Source organism: Kogia breviceps, chromosome X (genome assembly GCF_026419965.1).
Source record: "Kogia breviceps isolate mKogBre1 chromosome X, mKogBre1 haplotype 1, whole genome shotgun sequence".
NCBI classification, from domain to species: Eukaryota; Metazoa; Chordata; class Mammalia; order Artiodactyla; family Physeteridae; genus Kogia; species Kogia breviceps.
In genome coordinates, this window is record NC_081330.1 from 102118614 (window position 1) to 102136831 (window position 18218).

General features: G+C 40.5%; 1 protein-coding gene across 1 annotated transcript in view; it reads right to left on the reverse strand.

Annotated features, from left to right (window-relative positions):
* Positions 1-2119: 2119 nt before the first annotated feature.
* CYBB (cytochrome b-245 beta chain) overlaps positions 2120-18218 on the reverse strand; it is a 34606-nt gene continuing 18507 nt past the window's right edge. The window contains exons 7-13 of the mRNA XM_059050031.2: positions 16782-16911; positions 14559-14651; positions 11906-12159; positions 10882-11044; positions 9099-9245; positions 6681-6805; positions 2120-4664 (exon numbers count right to left, since the gene is read on the reverse strand). Of these exons, the coding sequence (XP_058906014.1) occupies positions 4538-4664; positions 6681-6805; positions 9099-9245; positions 10882-11044; positions 11906-12159; positions 14559-14651; positions 16782-16911 (1039 nt within the window). The 3' untranslated portion in view covers positions 2120-4537. The remainder of the gene's footprint in view (positions 4665-6680; positions 6806-9098; positions 9246-10881; positions 11045-11905; positions 12160-14558; positions 14652-16781; positions 16912-18218) is intronic.

Below are 18218 nucleotides of genomic sequence, written 5' to 3' on the forward strand. Positions count from 1 at the left end.
TATTGGAGCACCTAAATGCATTAAGCAAATACTACCAGATCTGAAGGGAGAAATAGACAACAATCCAGTAATAGTAGGGGACTTCAATACCCCACTCTCAACAATGGATAGGTTATCCAGACAGAAAATTAACAAGGAAATGTTGAACCTGAAACATAGTTTAGACCAATGGAACTAACAGAGATATACAGAACATTCCATCTAACAGCAACAGAATACACTTTCTTCTCAAGCACACACAGAACATTCTCTAGGATAGATTAAATGATAGGTCAGAAACCAGTGTTAGTAAATTTAAGAGGATTGAAATCATAAGCATCTTTTCTGACCACAATTGTATGAAGCTAGAAATCAATAACAGGAAGAAACTGGAAAATTCACAAATATGTGGAAATTAAATGACATGTTCCTGAACACCAATGGGTCAAAGAAGAAATCAAAGATAAATCAAGAAATATCTCAAAACAAATGAAAATGGAAGTGCAACATGTCAAAACCTGTGGGATACTGCAAAGAGTCTATCTTAAACGTTCTCACCACAAAAAAGCGATGGTAATTATATGACAGGATGGAAGTGTTAGCTAATGCTATCATGGTAATCATTTTGCAATATACAAATGTATCAAATCAACACATTGTACATCTTAAGCTTACACAATGTTACGTATCAGTTGTATCTCAATAAATCTGGGGGAAAAAGGAAATTGGCAGATTATTGAGGTTTAAGAATCCAGATATTTTGTAACCATCATTATAAAAATCGGTTCAGTGTAATTTCATCATGTATGCTAGAACGACTGGGTGAAAGACAATTGAAAAAATGATATTTATACAGTCAGTACATATTCCCCAAATGTTAATTACTAATTACAGAAGTAAAATAATACCTTTATGTTTATAACAGAAGAATCTGGTGATGAAACTTAATACCACTAATAACTTGACAAACTGACAATACCTACCTCCTAATACAATGCACTAAGGATACAATGTCACCTATACGTAGACTATATAGTAAATGCTAGTTTTGTATTGGTGTTAAATTTCTTGGATTGGTTCATTGCATTGTGGTTATATAAGTGAAAGTTGCTGTTCTTTGGAAAAACATTATTTGGTGAATCATCATGTTATATGCTTTAAATATCTTATAATTTTATTTGTCAGCTATACCTCAATAAAGCTGAAAAAACATCAGAATAAATAAAAGTAAAAATTAGCATGAATCCAGTTAATGAATGTTTCTAAACTAAGATACCAAGATACTTAGATGGCATAAACCAGAGGTTTATACCACCACTGTTACCCAGCTATTCTTGGTTCAGAATCTGTACCTAGCACAATAGCTTTAAAAATATCCTTGGTTACTTATACCTTGTCTAATCTGTTAGTGTGGTATAAAGAACATGGGCTTTTTAGCTAGAAAGATATGGACTTAATTTTGACACGGTCACCCAGTAATTGTGGGATAGTTTGAGCCTATCAGTTAGCCTCTCTCAGCTTCAGTTTTTTGTTTGTTTGTTTATCAACGAAATTGGGATAAAATGACTACCTTGCATTGACCTGAGGGATTGACTGAAGTGGATATAAAATGTTTGGCATAGTAGGTGTTTATTAAACATTAGCTATTTCTATTATTGACATTTATTTCAGTTAATGACCTTTCCCCCTGTGGCAGCATATGCCCACACCTCTATCCCTTTCCTACATGGCGGGGGGGGGATCATAACTGGTTGACTCACTTAGAACAATGACCAGTACAGAACCATGAGCACATATATATATATACTCACAACCTGATTTGATGGCAGCTAATTGGAAAGTTAGAACCGAAAAGGTAAGTGGAAATGAAAAAAAGAGGTCTTACACTAGGACTTCTTTGCCTTTGAAATTCTGTCTGCAATGTCAGGTGACACCGCCTTGTCCATTCCCTTATACCAGTGCTGTGAGGGTCACCAGGACATTAGTACAGAACTCAGTACTCAGTTTCCCCTTCTCAATCCAGAAATTGTGCAGTGTTTGACATATCTACAAAAACACAGAGAATCTCAATCCCACTGGGGCAGAGAAAATATTTGCCATCTGAATCCACCCTTGAATATGAAGATCAATAACACAGACACAGAGAGAGCTCATTCATTTTAATAATTGAGCACAGTTTTGATAGTTCTTCCCAAGAATTATCTCCCAGGGTCCCCCCACCCCCCGTAAACTATTCACACACAACATCTACAAGTATTCAAATTTCATAAATGCAGTGTTGCAAAAGCAAAAGAAATAAGAAAAGCCTTCATAGCCTTGAGATTAAAAACAATGCTTAATCGTTTTCTCACTACCTGTTACTAAAGACTAAATGCTAAAAAAGCTGTGCAGGCAGCCGACGGCTGGGGAGAAGCATGGAGAAGGAAGCTCTCATAATGACAAGAGCTTTTACACTCATTTTTCATCTCATAACCAGGATAACACAGGGAAGGTCTCTCTATTTTGGTAACTATTTTGTTGGTGTCAAAAATAGAAAACCCTGGAGAAACATTTTCAGGGCAACAAATGGAGTTGGTTTTACTTACGGCACACAGGTGAGCGAGGGCCCAGATTCTCAAACTCCTTATAACTCTGGTTCCCCCTCTGGCTCACACTTTGGTGTAAAGAACTGAAGCTATCAACACAGAGCCTGAGTCATAGTAATAGCACAATAAAAGTTTGTTGAATGAATGTACTGATACCTGGGGTGCAGTGTGAACAGGCTGGACCAAAGTTTCTCTTTGCAGAAACAGTCTTGGGACATTGTGGGGAGGTGACATTCTCAAAGCAAGCCTGACTTGTCAGGACCGACCCTCAGTGCCCAGGGCATCCTGGAAACCCAAAGGAACAACTGAGTTCTTACTAGTTCAGCCTGGTCCCCTGAATATGCCCACTCAGCATCAAATTCATGGCCAGAATTTCAGATTCAATACCATATGTTATCAAAATAAAATGAATATGTGTGTAGCTCCTGCAATTACATTCAATACGTATAAGACTTTAAGAAATCTGGGGTAGAAAGTGACCCCCTTCACCTATCCTTCCCTTTTGCCTTTTTTCGCTTTCTCTCACTCTCCTTCTATTCTCTTTCCCCTTCCCTCCCCTTTCCTCCTAACCCCATCTTCTGCCCTTCCCCCCCCTCCCTTCTCTTTCTTTCTCATTATCAAAGTTGAATACTTCTAAATATCTGTGGCCCCAGAGAATATAACAAATAAAGCTGTTTTTAGTTCCCAGAGGTAGGAGCAGTACTGAGGGGGAAAAAAAAAAACCTTTCTGGCCACATTAGCAATGATTTAGAGACTCTCAAACTCACGGATATCCAGAACATTCTACCGGGTATGAATCCAATACCTACACAGTAAGCTAGGGATTTGAGTTTCTGGGATGTAAATTTCATCATGATCATGATGATTGAACAATAAATCATTAGTTACACCAGTAAGACCTCTTTTGCATGTGTATTTAAGTAAAACAAAGTGTGGATGCTATTTAAAGCAGATGGCCATATCAGATACATATTTGTCACAATTCTTAATTTCAGATTCACAAGTGCTGGCTGGAGGAGACCGTTTCTGGCAATAAATCAGTTTGCCAGCCAGAGTTAGGACAGGAGTTCAATTCTCTGCCTCTATCTCCCTTTCCTGCATGTTTCAAATAAAAATGTTTGGACAGGACAACCTATTGGTTACTAACCTTAGCCTGTTCTTTACCTTCAAGAGACTCAGTTTCCTTTGGTCAACAAGTCTCAGAAGTGATTTCCTCAGATAATTCCGTTTAAAGCTTTCAATTAGTTCTACCCTGGCATTGTATGGTTTTAAATGTCCTTTCATTCATTCATTCATTCAGCAAACTTTCATTGAGTATCCACTCTCTGCTGGGAGAGAGTCAGTCTAATATTCTTTTGTAGGAGGAATCTCTGACCCAGTTAGGCTGCTGCATTGGTAAACTGGAGTGTGCTGTCACCATTAAGTGATGAATCACTCTCAGCATATATTATCTCTTATTTGGAAAATTTCCTTTGATAGGACAATAATGATAACAAAGATGACACAAAAGGGAATATGAATAGTTACTCCCTGGTTTGCTTCTTCTTTTGGGGAGTATACAAACCTATTTCCAGGCAGCCTGGTAATTGCTGAAAGATCACCAAACCTAGAGTCAGATGGTCTAGAGCCAGTCTCAGCTTTAATCTTAGGGAAGCTACTTCATCATTTTGAGCTCCCATTTTTTAATCCTGAGACCTGAGTCTGAGAATCCTTGCCCTACCTTTCTCTGGAATTACTGTGAGGAAACAAAATGAAAAAAATGTGTATATAATTGCTCTGAAAACCATAAAGCCCCATACAAATGCAAATTTATCACTGTTAAACAATCTTTGACATTCCTTTCAGGGTAAATCATCACATTATAGTTTCTCTTTCTCTCTTTTTCTTTAAAGGAGGGAACTTATATTATCAACTAGCATTATTGGGGCATTTGGCGGTACAACCCACATTTATTTCCTCATGGGAGAGACCAGTTAGAAATTTTCCTTATTGAAAATGAAATGCACTCCTCTGGGGCCAGAGTCGGAGTTGGAGATGCACTGTTTATTGAGGGTTTCAGCCAAGGTTTCCGGTCCACAGAGGAAAACTCCTATTCTGGTACTTTTGGGAAAGAAAGAAAAAAGACAGTTTCAGCCTTTGGGATGGGCTCAATTACAAAGCACATGGGGGGATTTCCTATTGATTTCAGGCCTCAGAGCAGAGTCCCCTCTGCTCCTTTGTCCTTCCGCAAATGACAGAGTTCAGGTTATGTGAAGGAGCATGGCTTGGCCCTGTTTGCGCAGCTGGGAGGGGCGGTCTGGCTACTACAAAAGGCAGCTGACTTCTCTGAAAAAATGACATGCAAGCAGGGTTTGCGGAAACTTCTACTACAGAGAAAATGAGGGTGAATTTGTGAGCCTGTGGGCTACTGCCCTTCAGGGCTCTGTGTCCCCAAACACTCCAGCATCTTAAAATCAAGGACAAACCCGCTTCAGGAACATCACCTCTGCCAACAGCTTCGTGTGGCTTCATCCCTCAACATTTTAGACTCTAAAGCCTTGCTCCTCTAGCTCTGGTTCCGGACCAGTAGCCTCGGTGTCAGCTTTTTAAGAATGCAGATTCTTAAAGTAGGTAAACTGTGTTTTTAAATTGTTATAACTTCACACCTTTCTGAAATCTGCCCTACAAAATTGGTTTGGCTTAAATGTCAAAGCCGTGACAATTTGTTCTTTGATGTGATTGTATTTACAATTTCTTGTTCACGTAAGATTTCAGTAAAACTCAGAAACCTATTCAAGGGGCTTCACTGGTGGCGCAGTGGTTGAGAGTCCGCCTGCCGATGCAGGGGACGCGGGTTCGTACCCCAGTCCGGGAGGATCCCACATGCCGCGGAGCAGCTGGGGCCCGTGAGCCATGGCCGCTGAGCCTGTGCGTCCGCAGCCTGTGCTCCGCAACGGGAGAGGCCACAGCAGTGAGAGGTACCGCAAAAAAAAAAAAAAAACCCAACCTATTCAAAACCAAGAATGCAGATTCTTTGGCCCTACCCCACATGTACTAAATCAGCGTTTCAAAAAGCTTCCCCAAGTGATTTATATGTTCATTAAAGTGTAAGAAGAAATGGAGTAAAGAGTGTATTTATGGTGATTTCTTGAGTTTGTCATGTGTTCTAGATTTTAGAAATGCAGTTTTCAGACTTCTAGCCTGCTATGATACACAGGAGGGCATGGAAGAGTGGAAATGGAGCCTGAAGCCAAGAGACAGGTAAGTAGCACTTCTCCTCTTGAGCTTCACTGTTAGAAGTCTTAGTAAACTAAGGCAAATAAAGGTTGCCTGGAGATGTCCTGAGAAATGTTTGTGACTATAAAGAGGAAAAGGGAGAATCTGAAAATCTAGAGAATGGAAGAGGATAAGCTTGCAAGACAAGCAAGAACTGTAGTGCTTCCTTTGCATCCTGTCTCTTTCTTAAGCTACTTTCCTTTACCAATCAATCTATTCAAGAAACCAACCAAGCCTCATTCACTCTAAAGTGTAAATGACTGATAGTTTCAAGAACAGCCAGTACAGTAGGCAGGAAAAACTTAGAAATACCAAGGAATAGTAGCACAATGAAAACTGACCTAAAACAGTTTCTCAACCTCAGCACTACTCACATTTTAGGTCAGGGAATTCTTTGTTGTGGGGAGCTGTCTTTTATATTATAAAACATTTAGTTTCATGATGACCAAAGCTTTAGTGAGGGCAGGAAGGACCTGGAATATCTGTCAACTTATGATCTTGGACCCAAAAACTATAAATGAAAGTGGGGACAGTGTCTCCTTACTAATAAATATAAATCATAGAGAATTAATAGAAGTAGATACATGACTGAAATTTAGGAGGTGAAAGAAAAGAACTGAGTTATGGGCCTATTTGGGGGGAATAGGGTTCAGAAAGTGTGAAGTGGGGCCTGGGAATCTTTGTTTGGTATGATTTAAAGACTTCCTCTTAAAGTCAGAGATATCTAGAACCTTTTATGAGTGTGAATATGGTAATCTAGGTATTTTAATTTCCGGAATACATAAATCTAGCCATGTTTGGAAGCTGTTGCTTTACGTAGACCATGAGCCTCAAGAACACCTTGGCAGGGGAACTCCTTACTTGGGTTGTTGACTCCCAATGGTCTTGAACTCATTATCCCAGTTGGGCCGTCCATACAAGGTCTTTTGTTTCAGGCCTGTGATCACATCTTTCTCCTCGTCATGGTGCACAGCAAAGTGACTGGCCTGCAGAAAAGGACATGAATTCAGACAAAAGAGGCATGCTGTATAAACCCACACAGATATACTTACATATCTCACAAACCAAGCTCTAATTACCGTTCTAACTGTATGTATTTGGGGCAAGGCACCATGCTGGAAGCTAGAAGGTCAACACTGAACAAACCAGTTCTCAAGCAATTTACAGTCTAGAAAGGGAGACCATAGGGGAGGCACAAACATCTCCATGAGGACAAAGAAGGGAGCACAGGTGGGAGGATATGGGAAGGTTTCAGGGTGGCCGCATTTGAGCCAGACTTTGAAGTGTGGGTAGGATTTAAATTCTCTATCTCACTGTTTTTCTCTCTGCAGTATGTCTGACAGTCTCTTCTCAACCTAATATACTCCCGCTCCTTTGGGAGAATCACTAAGAATTAAGACAACCATAGACTAAAATGTACTCATATTTTGGTAATGTAATGAGACATCAAACCAAGCCTAAAGCTACTCTCTGTATGTGTGTGTGTGTGTGTGTGTGTGTGTGTGTGTGTGTGCAGAGCCATGTGTTGTTTCCTGTGACCATTCTAGGGGGCCTCAGTTTGAACAACAGGTATTTTTAAAAAATAAAAATGGTTAATTACATTTATTTAACAATCAAATCAGATTTTAAATTCACTGGACAGGGAATGGATGATGGGGATGGGAGAGGTTAAGAAGGGTAGTTACCCTGGTTTAATAATCCTGCAGGGACAAAGTTTTGCAAAGCAAAATAAATATTTTTCAATGCAAAGAGATTTCCCACTTAAAAAACTGTGTCTGGCTTTTGAAAAAAACAAAACTGCAAAGCCATTTATATATTATACATTTTTCCCCCTGGGTTTCATTTTTATCAAATTTTGTTGTTGTGTCATTTTTAAATTGCAGAAGTGGCATCTTAAAACCACTTTTTCTGCAGCAGTAATTTTCATGGTCATGTGTTCCTGGACCTACGTTTGCAACAAGCCTTTCCTAAGACTTGGAGAACCTATGACAAGCAATATGCCAAAACCTAAATGAGAAGAAGTCGGTTTTCACAGGGACCAGGTGCCTGTGAAAAATGTCTTGGGTGAGGAGCCATTGTGTGGGGATGGCCATCTGAGGCAGTGTCCAGGAGTGGGCAGAGACCCTTGCCTTACCCCCTCACTCAGGGGGGCAGTCATGCTGCCTCCAGGCCAAGTCATTAATGTTTGCTTATTTAGAAAGATGTTACCGCCTAGGAATCATTAACTTGTTTCTGAGTTTCTCAGTCTCAGCACTTTGGACATTTGGGGCCAGATAATTCTTTGCTGTGGGGGGCTGCCTTGTGAATTGTGATTATCTTATCAATAATTGTAATTAACTGTAATTGTCTTCTCAATCAAAAATTCACATTTCCATTGCTAAATGTCTCAGGAGGGAGAAAGCATATATACATATACATATATACATATACACATACTACGCACACATATATACATATACACATACACAGATACTCTGCATATATATATATATATATATATATATATATATATATATATACTTCTCACCTTCATTAGATATATATTGATTTATTTACAAATGATAATCATGAACTACTGGGAGTACTAAGAGTGCAGGTTCTGGAGCATTTATTACTTGAATGCCCTTGGACAAATGACCTAACCTGTTCTGGGCCTTGGCTTCCCCATCTGTAAAATCTGGAAAAGAATAATAGCTACTTCATAAGGTTGTTGTGAGGATTTAATTAGACAATCTATGTAAACACTAAGAACAATACTTGGCACAAGCATATGCCAGTTATTATGACTCCTTATTAAATGTATTATGTATAGTATAAAACATGCATAAACATAATTAAAGGAATAATACACATATATATGCATGTGTATACATATATATGTATATGCATGTGTATATATAAATACAGACACAGAGAGAAAGAGAGAGAGAGAATGAGAGAGAGCTGATCTTTTCTCTATTTTCTTCCCATAACCCCGTAGATCATCTTGTCCACCTGGTTCGATACCCCTGGTGGAGGCATTGCTCTAACAAGGTCAAAGTCATGGCTTTGACTCCCTTGTAGGCTCCCTAGCTTTGACCCATCCCACAGGTACCAACTTTGAATCTAATATCAACCGTCTGAACAAATGGGGATACTGAGTCAGAGTGAGTGTGCTGGATCACCCGAACCCATCGACGGTTCTTAAAAACAGTACACAAGACATTCCAATAACCAAGGGAAAGTCGGTAAGCCCTGGGCACTATGGGAGGGACCTGAGATTGGGGATCTTGTCCTCACCTGCGACTCATCCCAGCCAGTGAGGTAGATGTTGTAGCTGAGGAAGCCGGCGTTGTCCTTCTCCTGCATCTGGGTCTCCAGCAGCTGCAGCAGGTCTGCAAACCACTCAAAGGCATGTGTGTCCCGGCACAGCCAGTAGAAGTAGATCTGAGAGGGGGACAGAACGTGAAGCAGATTACGTTTCTTTTTTTATTTTTATCTTTTGTTGAAGGGTAGTTGATGTATAATATCATATAAGTTACAGGTGTATAATAGAGTGATTCACAATTTTAAAGGTTATACTCCATTTATAGTTATTATAAAATATTGGCTATATTCCCCATGTTGTACATTATATCCTCGTAGCTTATTTATTTTACATGTGGTCGTTTGTACCTCTTAATCCCCTACCCCTGTGTTGCCCCTCCCCACTGGTAACCCCTAGCTCTTTCTCTATATCTGTGAGTCAAGCAGATTATATTTAAATAGGGACCTATCAGCATTGAAATATGGATTTCTACCCTCCCCACCTCCACTTTCCCCTGCTGCTCAGAATGCCTGGAAACATAGGTTTTCAGAAAGCTCTAGATATTTGACAAACTAGCTCACATGAACCTGCTCTGGCCTTCACACGGCAGGGCAGTAAATAAATAGCTTGTTCTCAGAAATCCGCAGCTCAAGAAGAAAACATCAGCCCACCACTTTCCCCCTCGGTCTGCTCTTGCCCTCCTAGGATCCCCGGCTTCCTTTGACCCTCCTCTCAGAAAGACCAATAGGATCTAGACGAGCCATGGCTGCCACCGTGCTACTTCCCTACCCGCTACTGCCAGATTTCCCTGAGTTCGTAGGGGGAAAAGGAGCTCTATCTACACCTCCTCCACATCGAAAAGAGGGGAAGGGGAGAATGAAAAGTCAAGGTAAGCTCAGCGTGCCTATTAGAGGTTATCTCTACAGCTATTAGAATGACTCAAGCTTTATTAAAGATGTCCTTTATTGGGCAATGAAACCAAACTTACACGTAACCAAAAAAATCCCCCAGGACTTTATTCTGAGGAGACAGCCATAAGAAAGTAAAAAAGTAAAAGTGTCACGAAAGGACGTGTCTCCTGCCCTCCCCCTGCAAATAAATGTGCTGGGGGCTGGAAATGGAATCCATGTCAATATCGAACATAAGATGATAGAAAAATTATTCTATCCTCTCAATGGAACATGAAAGAATCATCAGAAATGATTATTAGCAAGCTTGTGACAACACTGAAAAATACTATATGTTTTTAAAAGAGCAAGACATGAAATTGTACATACTCAATATATACAGCTTTCTAAAAATATGTAAACATGTTGGAAGAGAAGTTACAAAAAGTATAACTATTGGATCGGGGTTGTGAATACTTTCTATTCCCAACTATCTTCTGAATTGCCAGTAATGCTATACAAATACAGTATATTCGTACTTGCAATAATAGGCCTGCTTATACAGAACCACATTTATTTATTTGTTTGTTTATTTTTCTGGCTGTGCCATGCATGGCTTATGGGATCTTAGTTCCCCGACCAGGGATCAAACCGGCACCCTTGGCAATGAAAGCACAGAGTCCTAACCACTGGACCTCCAGGGAATTCCCAGAAGCACCTTTGACTTATCAAATAGCCCTTTTGTGCAAAGCCTGCCTCTCTGAAACTACCTAGAACTTGTCTTCACTTCCCCCAGTCTCTGCCAGCCTCTGCCCTGCAGGCTCTTTGAGGCTTCACTTGGCAGACTGTGATGAATGCTCCAAGCCCTCTAAAAAAGAAAAGAACCTACCTTTTTGAGCCTCAGATTAGGGGCTTTATTGCAATATTTGTACCAGATCGACTTGAGAATGGATGCAAAGGGCGTGACCCCAATTCCTGCTCCCACCAACATCACCACCTCGTAACTGAACACATCTTCACTGGCGGTGCCGAAGGGCCCGTCAACAGCTATCCTGGAGGGAAGCAAGGGGGGAGATAGTTACACGGACACCTTGCTCTTCAGAGGAGGATGGGGCACACATTATCACTGCAGGTGTGCAACATGTCACTTCAAACTGGGACAATGTATTGATGTGACACTTTGTTCTGTGAGATAGCTTTCAAGTAACCAACTCAGTGTGAACATCGGGGTTGGAAGTAAGAAGAGGAATTTTTAGCTAACTGAAAACATTTGGTAACTCTCAGGGGTATTTTTTTTCACGTCCCCACCCCCGTTTACCCACTACACATGTGTGCGTGCTCACACGCGTGAACACACACACACACACACACAGAGACAAATGTCTGTGTCTCTTGCCAGGTGAGCCCACACTTGAAATTCCTGCTTACACTGCACATTAAAGTGAGAATTTTCCATGTCATAATATCTTATAAATTTAATATCTCTGCTTTATGTTGGTCTATTCATTGAGTTATTTGACAAACTTTTCTTCAGCATCTACTAAGTGCCTGACACCATGTTAGGCGTGTGGGAAGAAGGAGGCCAAGTGAGTAGCATCTGGCATTTACCCTCAAATAACGTACACCGATGAAATTTTAAGTATAGCTTGGATTGCAAGTTAATATACCTTGGCCTTGACCCATACAAATTTATAGGCACTGGGGAATATCCATGATTAATATTTGATTCAAACATTTTATATTTCATATAAGATATATACATATATGCATAAACACAGCACACGTATAAAATGGGGAACACCAAGATAGCTGCCTATATTGGTAGAATCTGTATGTTTTGTCAGACTCAGGAGCTAGTAGAGTGACATTTTTCCTGAACTCATGCACCTTTGTAATAGGCGCTTTGTACTCACTTCGGTAGTTTCCAGGCATCTTGAAACTCCTGCTTATCACAGCCACAAGCTTTGAACAGTCCCTCCGTCCAGTCCCCCACGATGCGGATATGGATGCTAAAGAAGTCTTCCTCAGGGGCAGAGGTCAGGGTGAAAGGGTGCCACTCCAGCCTGGACACCACAGGGCACTTGACGAAAATGTATTGGCCCACCTCCATCTTGAATCCCTTTTTCTTCATCTGTAGCTCGATGGTTTTGAAAGGGTGAGTGACTACCTATGGAACAAAATGTGTCTCTGGAAATGAACCTTTCCCCCAGTACTTGCCTTTTCAGTATCCATACGGATAAAAGGCTGAGCTAAGATGCCCCACCCAGGTCCCTTCTTCAGGGCCAACACAGCAGTTCTTCCAGCAAACCTGCCTCTCACTGGCAACTGCCCTCGGCTGTAGCCCATGGCCAACAATGAGCTGATGCAGGGATCCGAAGGCCTGGCCCTTGTCCTCACTTTGGGACAACTCCCAGGGGCCATCGCAGCTGCAGCACTTCCTGTAGGATCAGCTGAGGCTGCAGTTGCAACCACTTCGGGCCAGCAATTTCCTTCCCCCAGTCCTGCCTTTCTTTTCTTTTACAGGTTCATCTCCTGAGAACATGCCCCGATAAGACTTCTGCATGCAGTTCTCTGTCTCAGAGTCTTTGCCAGGGAATCCAACCTAAGACACCAACTTAATGTGATTTTTTTTTTTTCTCTAAGAAGACAAGGCAGTTGCTAGAAACAGGAAGAAGAGATGGTTTCCTGCTCAGCCTTCCTATCTCCCCAAGGGATGATCAAGAGCCTTAGCAGCTGGACAGAAGCAGAGGAGACCCCATTGGCTAGTAACATAGCAACATTGCCCAGACCAAGCCTAAGGTGCTGGTCTGTATTTGTCCCAAGTCCTACCTTGAACCTGCCTGATTCCATGCATTGTTTTACATTTCTCCCTACCTGGGGAATACACCATCCATCTCTCCCAAAGCCAGGCCCCACCCACCTGCTGCCATCCTCCTTCTCCATGTACCTGAATGTTCATAACAGCTTTGTTTACAATAGCAAAAAAATTGGAAGCAGTCCAAATGTCCATCAACTGGTAAGTTGGTAAATAACTTAACAAAATGATTTCATTGTAATATAGAAAGTAATATGTTTCTTTGATGATTCCTGAGATCCTAGAGGGACTTTATATGTGCAAATGAAAACAAACCAAGGGACATCAAAGGAAAGAAAAATCAATAGAAACAAAATAGCAGTTTCCTAATGTTGACTGATATAGACGAGCTTTTCTTTTCACCGGTGAGGAGGAGTAGGACAATAGGAAATCCTTTTAAGAAAAATTGCCAAGCATTTCCAAAACTTGTGATTCAAATATAACTTATATGACAAGGCTGTAACCAACTTCCCTTCATCACTGAAATAAGGAGGTGTAGAGCTTCATCTTGAAACAGAAAATAAAAATGGATGAAAATGACTTGGAAAATTATGTTGCTCACGTTGCAATTTTGTGTGGTGAGAATGAGTTCCACCATATTGCAATTTTGCTACCACAGGGAACACCGGGATAGAAGGGAATAAAATGCACTAGTGGACAGCGTTGTCACCAGAATACTTTTCGATAGTACCTTGTTTCGTATGTGTGTTTACATGAGAAGAAAATGAATACCTGTTTTCTTCACAGGCAAACAAGTTGGCCTTAGAAATAGGCTTAGGGGAAATACTTGTCTGGTTAGTTCGTTCTAGTCTAGTAAGGGAAATTTTGTGGTGGCTCTTTTTGCTGATCTGTGGGCTTTTTCTCATAGTACAATATAAATATCATAAAAGGAGAACTGCTGTGGCTTCTTATATTTCAAGGTTTCCAATGCCAGCTGGACTAACTTTACCATGACCTTCCACAGAGGCCAAGAAAGAAGAGCTAGGGTGGTGGAGTGGAAGATTTTGTGTGTTTTGCGAAAGCAACCCATGGTAAGCTTTTGGTAAATACTTTCTGAACTGAACTGAATTAAATTTTATTTGATAAAAATAATCCTGTCTGATGTTTCTTGAAACTATAAGGAGATTCCGTTTCTATTTATTTAGTGATAAGAAGCAGCATAGACGTGTGGGGAAAAACCACTATATACTTGAAGTTAGCGGACTCAATTCTAAATGCAGTTTAGTTATTAGCTCGCTTGAGACTTTGAGTACATTAACTCTGATACTCTGTGACTGCATACAAAGCACAGAGACCTGCCCTTGGTTCCCTGGTTCTTTTGGCATCTGAATATTCTAAGGCTCAGTGCATGACCTTTTGAAATCACCTCTTTTGCTTCTTTACTCTTAACTAATCACATCATCTCCCTATGCTCCTCCCATCTACACACACACACACACACACACACACACAGAGAGAGAGATTCATTTACACAAAACATTTGGGTTCACTTTTCAACAGAAAATGTTAACTTCTAGTTTCCCCAATTAAAAGGTCCAATCATTTGATTATCAAGCTAAGTACATTGAAACAAACTGTAGGTCATCTCTCTGCCCTAAGTTTAATCAAAAGAAACTGAGTAAAAGTGAGATCTGACAATGATATAGAGAAGTTGGATAGACTTGTCCATGATATAGTTAGATAGTATTAGTAATTCCTAACCCAGCCAATACCTTGGTGATGACCACCTTCTGTTGAGATCGCCAAAACCGTACCAACCTCTCACAGAGATATAGGAACATGGGACCCACTATCCATTTCCAAGTCTGTAATCAGAGCAAACAATGAAAAAAGGATGTGTTAAGGGGCGGTAGTTGATAAAAGACTCATGGGGACAAAACATTTTAGAAGTCAAGTTCACCTTTTTTGGTTTGTTTAAATATTCCATAATAGATTAGTAAATTTCTTCTATAAAGGAATGCATGAAAATATCTAAAGTTAAAATAAATTTTTGAGCCAGTAAAAATGAACATTCTCCTTGGCCACATTGGGGAACTATATCTACAGTATGAAACTTTCCCAAGAGGAACTGCCCACAATAATGGGATTTCCTCCTATTGTCGCAATAGGAGTTGCAATAACCCTACAGCAGAGTAAGGTTGGTTTCGGAATTAACATTTCTCTAAAGGATAGCATTTCAACAACATCATATTTTTAATGCAATGTTGCAGTTACTTTCTCTTGGTCACGTAACCAAAGCTTCATTCTTTGCAAGCTGAGAAATTCCACGCTAGAATTTAGCTCTTCCTCCAATATCCTGGCAAGTTCTAGGAGCTATGCAATGCACTTTCTCTAGGGTTCTCTCTTGTCAGAATCTGCAGTGTTTCAGAACACTGGAATTACTCTGTGGCATTACTGGCTATACAAAAACATTTAGGCCAAACAGATCCATCCCGGGATTCAGTCCTAGATGAATATCTGAAGTAGCAAAGAATTTTAGAAGTCGATATCATCTAAAATACAACATTCCAGAAGGGATTCCAAGAGGGAAAAAAAAAATCCCAGGGTGCTTCCCATAGTCTCGCCTATGATCTTTCCATGAAAATTTTTAAGAAAGTCATTGTTGGAAGTTGAGAGCACCCAAATGTCCCTATCTCCAGCCTAAGTTGAAGAATATCTGCCCGGAAGTCATAAATGCTCTGCTACTGGCCTTCATTTTCATGGGACAGTTTTTTCAAACAGTCTAGCATCATCCGTCTATGTCCTGGCTGCCACCTGGGGCCCCATTGAATGGAGCCGGGTCTTGGACATCGCTTCTAATCTCCCCAGAAACTCAGGAGCTCCTCTGAGGTAGATGCCTGTGAAGGTAGCAACACTCTGACTTCAGCTGTCTTCAAGGAAATGTGCCTTCCCCAGCTCGTAAGAGGACCAGCAATAGAGTTCCCTTTTAATCCTTTCTATTGATGTCTGCATGTAGTGGGGGTAGTTCACTGATGTGTCTGCTTGCTTTCATTAATGAGCAAGGATGCTGAAAGATGTTGAGTCCCCAGACAGCATGCTGTTTCTAGAGGAAGAGTACTCCTATATTATGAGTCAGAAAAAAGGAAGGAGAAAATGGGATGGGAAATTTACCTTTATATTATACTGTCTTTAAGGACAAAACAACCATCCTGTTCAGAAGCCCTGTACAAAAGTTGATTTTTGCTTAGTTTTATACCAATGGCTAGCATAATAACCAATAAAGTATATTGCTTGCCAATGGGGGAAAAGGTATGGAGATCACAGGGTCCCCTGCTCACTCAATGGAACAGAGATATTGAGAATAAACAAAACGGAGTTCTTCAGAGCTCCCAACAAAAGGTAAATATTTCACCATCTTTTCCCTTGGTCATCCTTGGCACAGTCCTGCTCTACCATGAAGTGCCAATGGCATGAACCTGGCTCTGCAGCCTCCTTTATGCCTCATAGAGGGGACCTCCTGATACCTAATGGCAGCCCTATGTGCCACCTCACACATTTCCTTCCCAGCTCTGAAAGCTATATAGAAAGTCTTACTTCCTGGAATCTGAAGAGGCTCCTGCCTCCTTATAAATCATGATCTGAGCTTTTCAACTCAGCTCAGGATGGAATCCCTCTGAAAATCATTAACTGGTATTATTGTGGCCGTCACAACCAGAAGAGAAGAGGTAGAACTTCTTGAACCCAAAAGTATTTTAAAAAACAATACTTTTCCAAGTTTTATATCAGGATGTTCATAACAGACTAATGTAAAGCTTACTTTTCAAGAACTAATTCTAGACAATAAGCATGGCAGAAAAACACTGGATACTTATAACATCCTAGCAGTTCCATGACATTCATAATGGACAACTCTATGACATTTGTATCTCTTTCTTATACACAGTTTGAAGATTGTTGGTAATGAAACTATAATAGCTACAATGAATTGTACATACCATAGGAGGGTTCCCAGAGAACTTTGGGATTGGGCATTCCTTTATTTTTCCCCATTGTGAGATGTTTTGATAACATTCTCTTGGCTTGTGTACCAACAAACTCTGTGCGGTTTGCCCACGTACAATTTGCCTGAGGAGGAAATGTAAGTCCGGACCATTTAGAAACAAGAGATTAAATTCTTAGTTTTCTGAGATTCTGGGCATATTTTTATTAGTATTCTCATATGGGTCCTATACTTTTCACTTAAAAGTAATACTTCTTGCCCCCTCCAAATAGATTAGAGGAAGGGAAAGAAAATGCATAATCTTTAGCAATAGAAAAAAAAAAATATGGGGACTTCCCTGGCAATCCAGTGGTTAAGAGTCCACGCTTCCACTGCAGGGGTTGCGGGTTCGATCCCTGGTCGGGGAAATGAGATCCCACATCCCACGTGCCGTGCAACGTGGCCAAAAAGAAAAGAAATATGGACAGTGGCACAAAGAATATTTATATGCAACATTATAGAGGGTAAGTTTTGGATCATCAATATATGTTTTCTGAAAGGCAACATTTGTGCTTCTGTTTCAAGTATTATTCTCATTTATAAACAAACAAATAAAAAGAGAAAAACTGCAAATCTAACAGAGCAACCGCTGGCCCATACAGTACCATTGTGCAAATTAGAACAAGATGCCCCCTCTTTGAGGACAGTCCTAGAGGCAAGAGCTTGGCCAGAAGAGCATGGGCTAATTTCTTTCCCCTTGGCCAGGCACCCTTATGTAGTCGACAAACCATACAACCATATACAGTAGCCCTGAGCCTTAGTACAAATCCTTTATTTGTTGTTTCAAAATTGTCTAAATTCAACCAAAACGTTGAAATCCACTTAAGACGACTTAATTTTGTAGAGATTATGCCATTCTCACAGACATCAACGCTGATGGTGTGTCCCTTGAAGTGCTCGGAGCCCATTCACTTCAAATCAATAAATATTAATTGAGCAACTACTAAAACATAAGACAATGCAGGCTGAGTGGGAACAGAGGGAGGGAGGCACAAAGTTGAGTAAGTCACGTCCCTGACCTCAAGGAACATAAATGATGAGGTCTTCAGAATATATAATAAGAAGAGACACAGAAGGCCCTTTGTAAAAGTTTGTTTGGGGGACCTAAAATTTATTATGCCAGTTGGTATATTCAGAGGATGTTTTAATTCAAGGTCATTAACCATCGCTTTCTATCCCTAGGTCTTGGGGAAGAGAATTACCATGTATTGAGCATCTATCATGTGCCAAGCCTGGGAAAGGCACTGTACACAAATTATTTCAGGTAATTCTCATAACAGGCCTGAAATGTAAGTATTAGTACTCTCATTCTACATATGAGGATACTGAGGCTTAGAGAGACCAGGTAACTAGAAGCAGAATGATTTGGTGAATGCAATTCTGGACCCAAGCC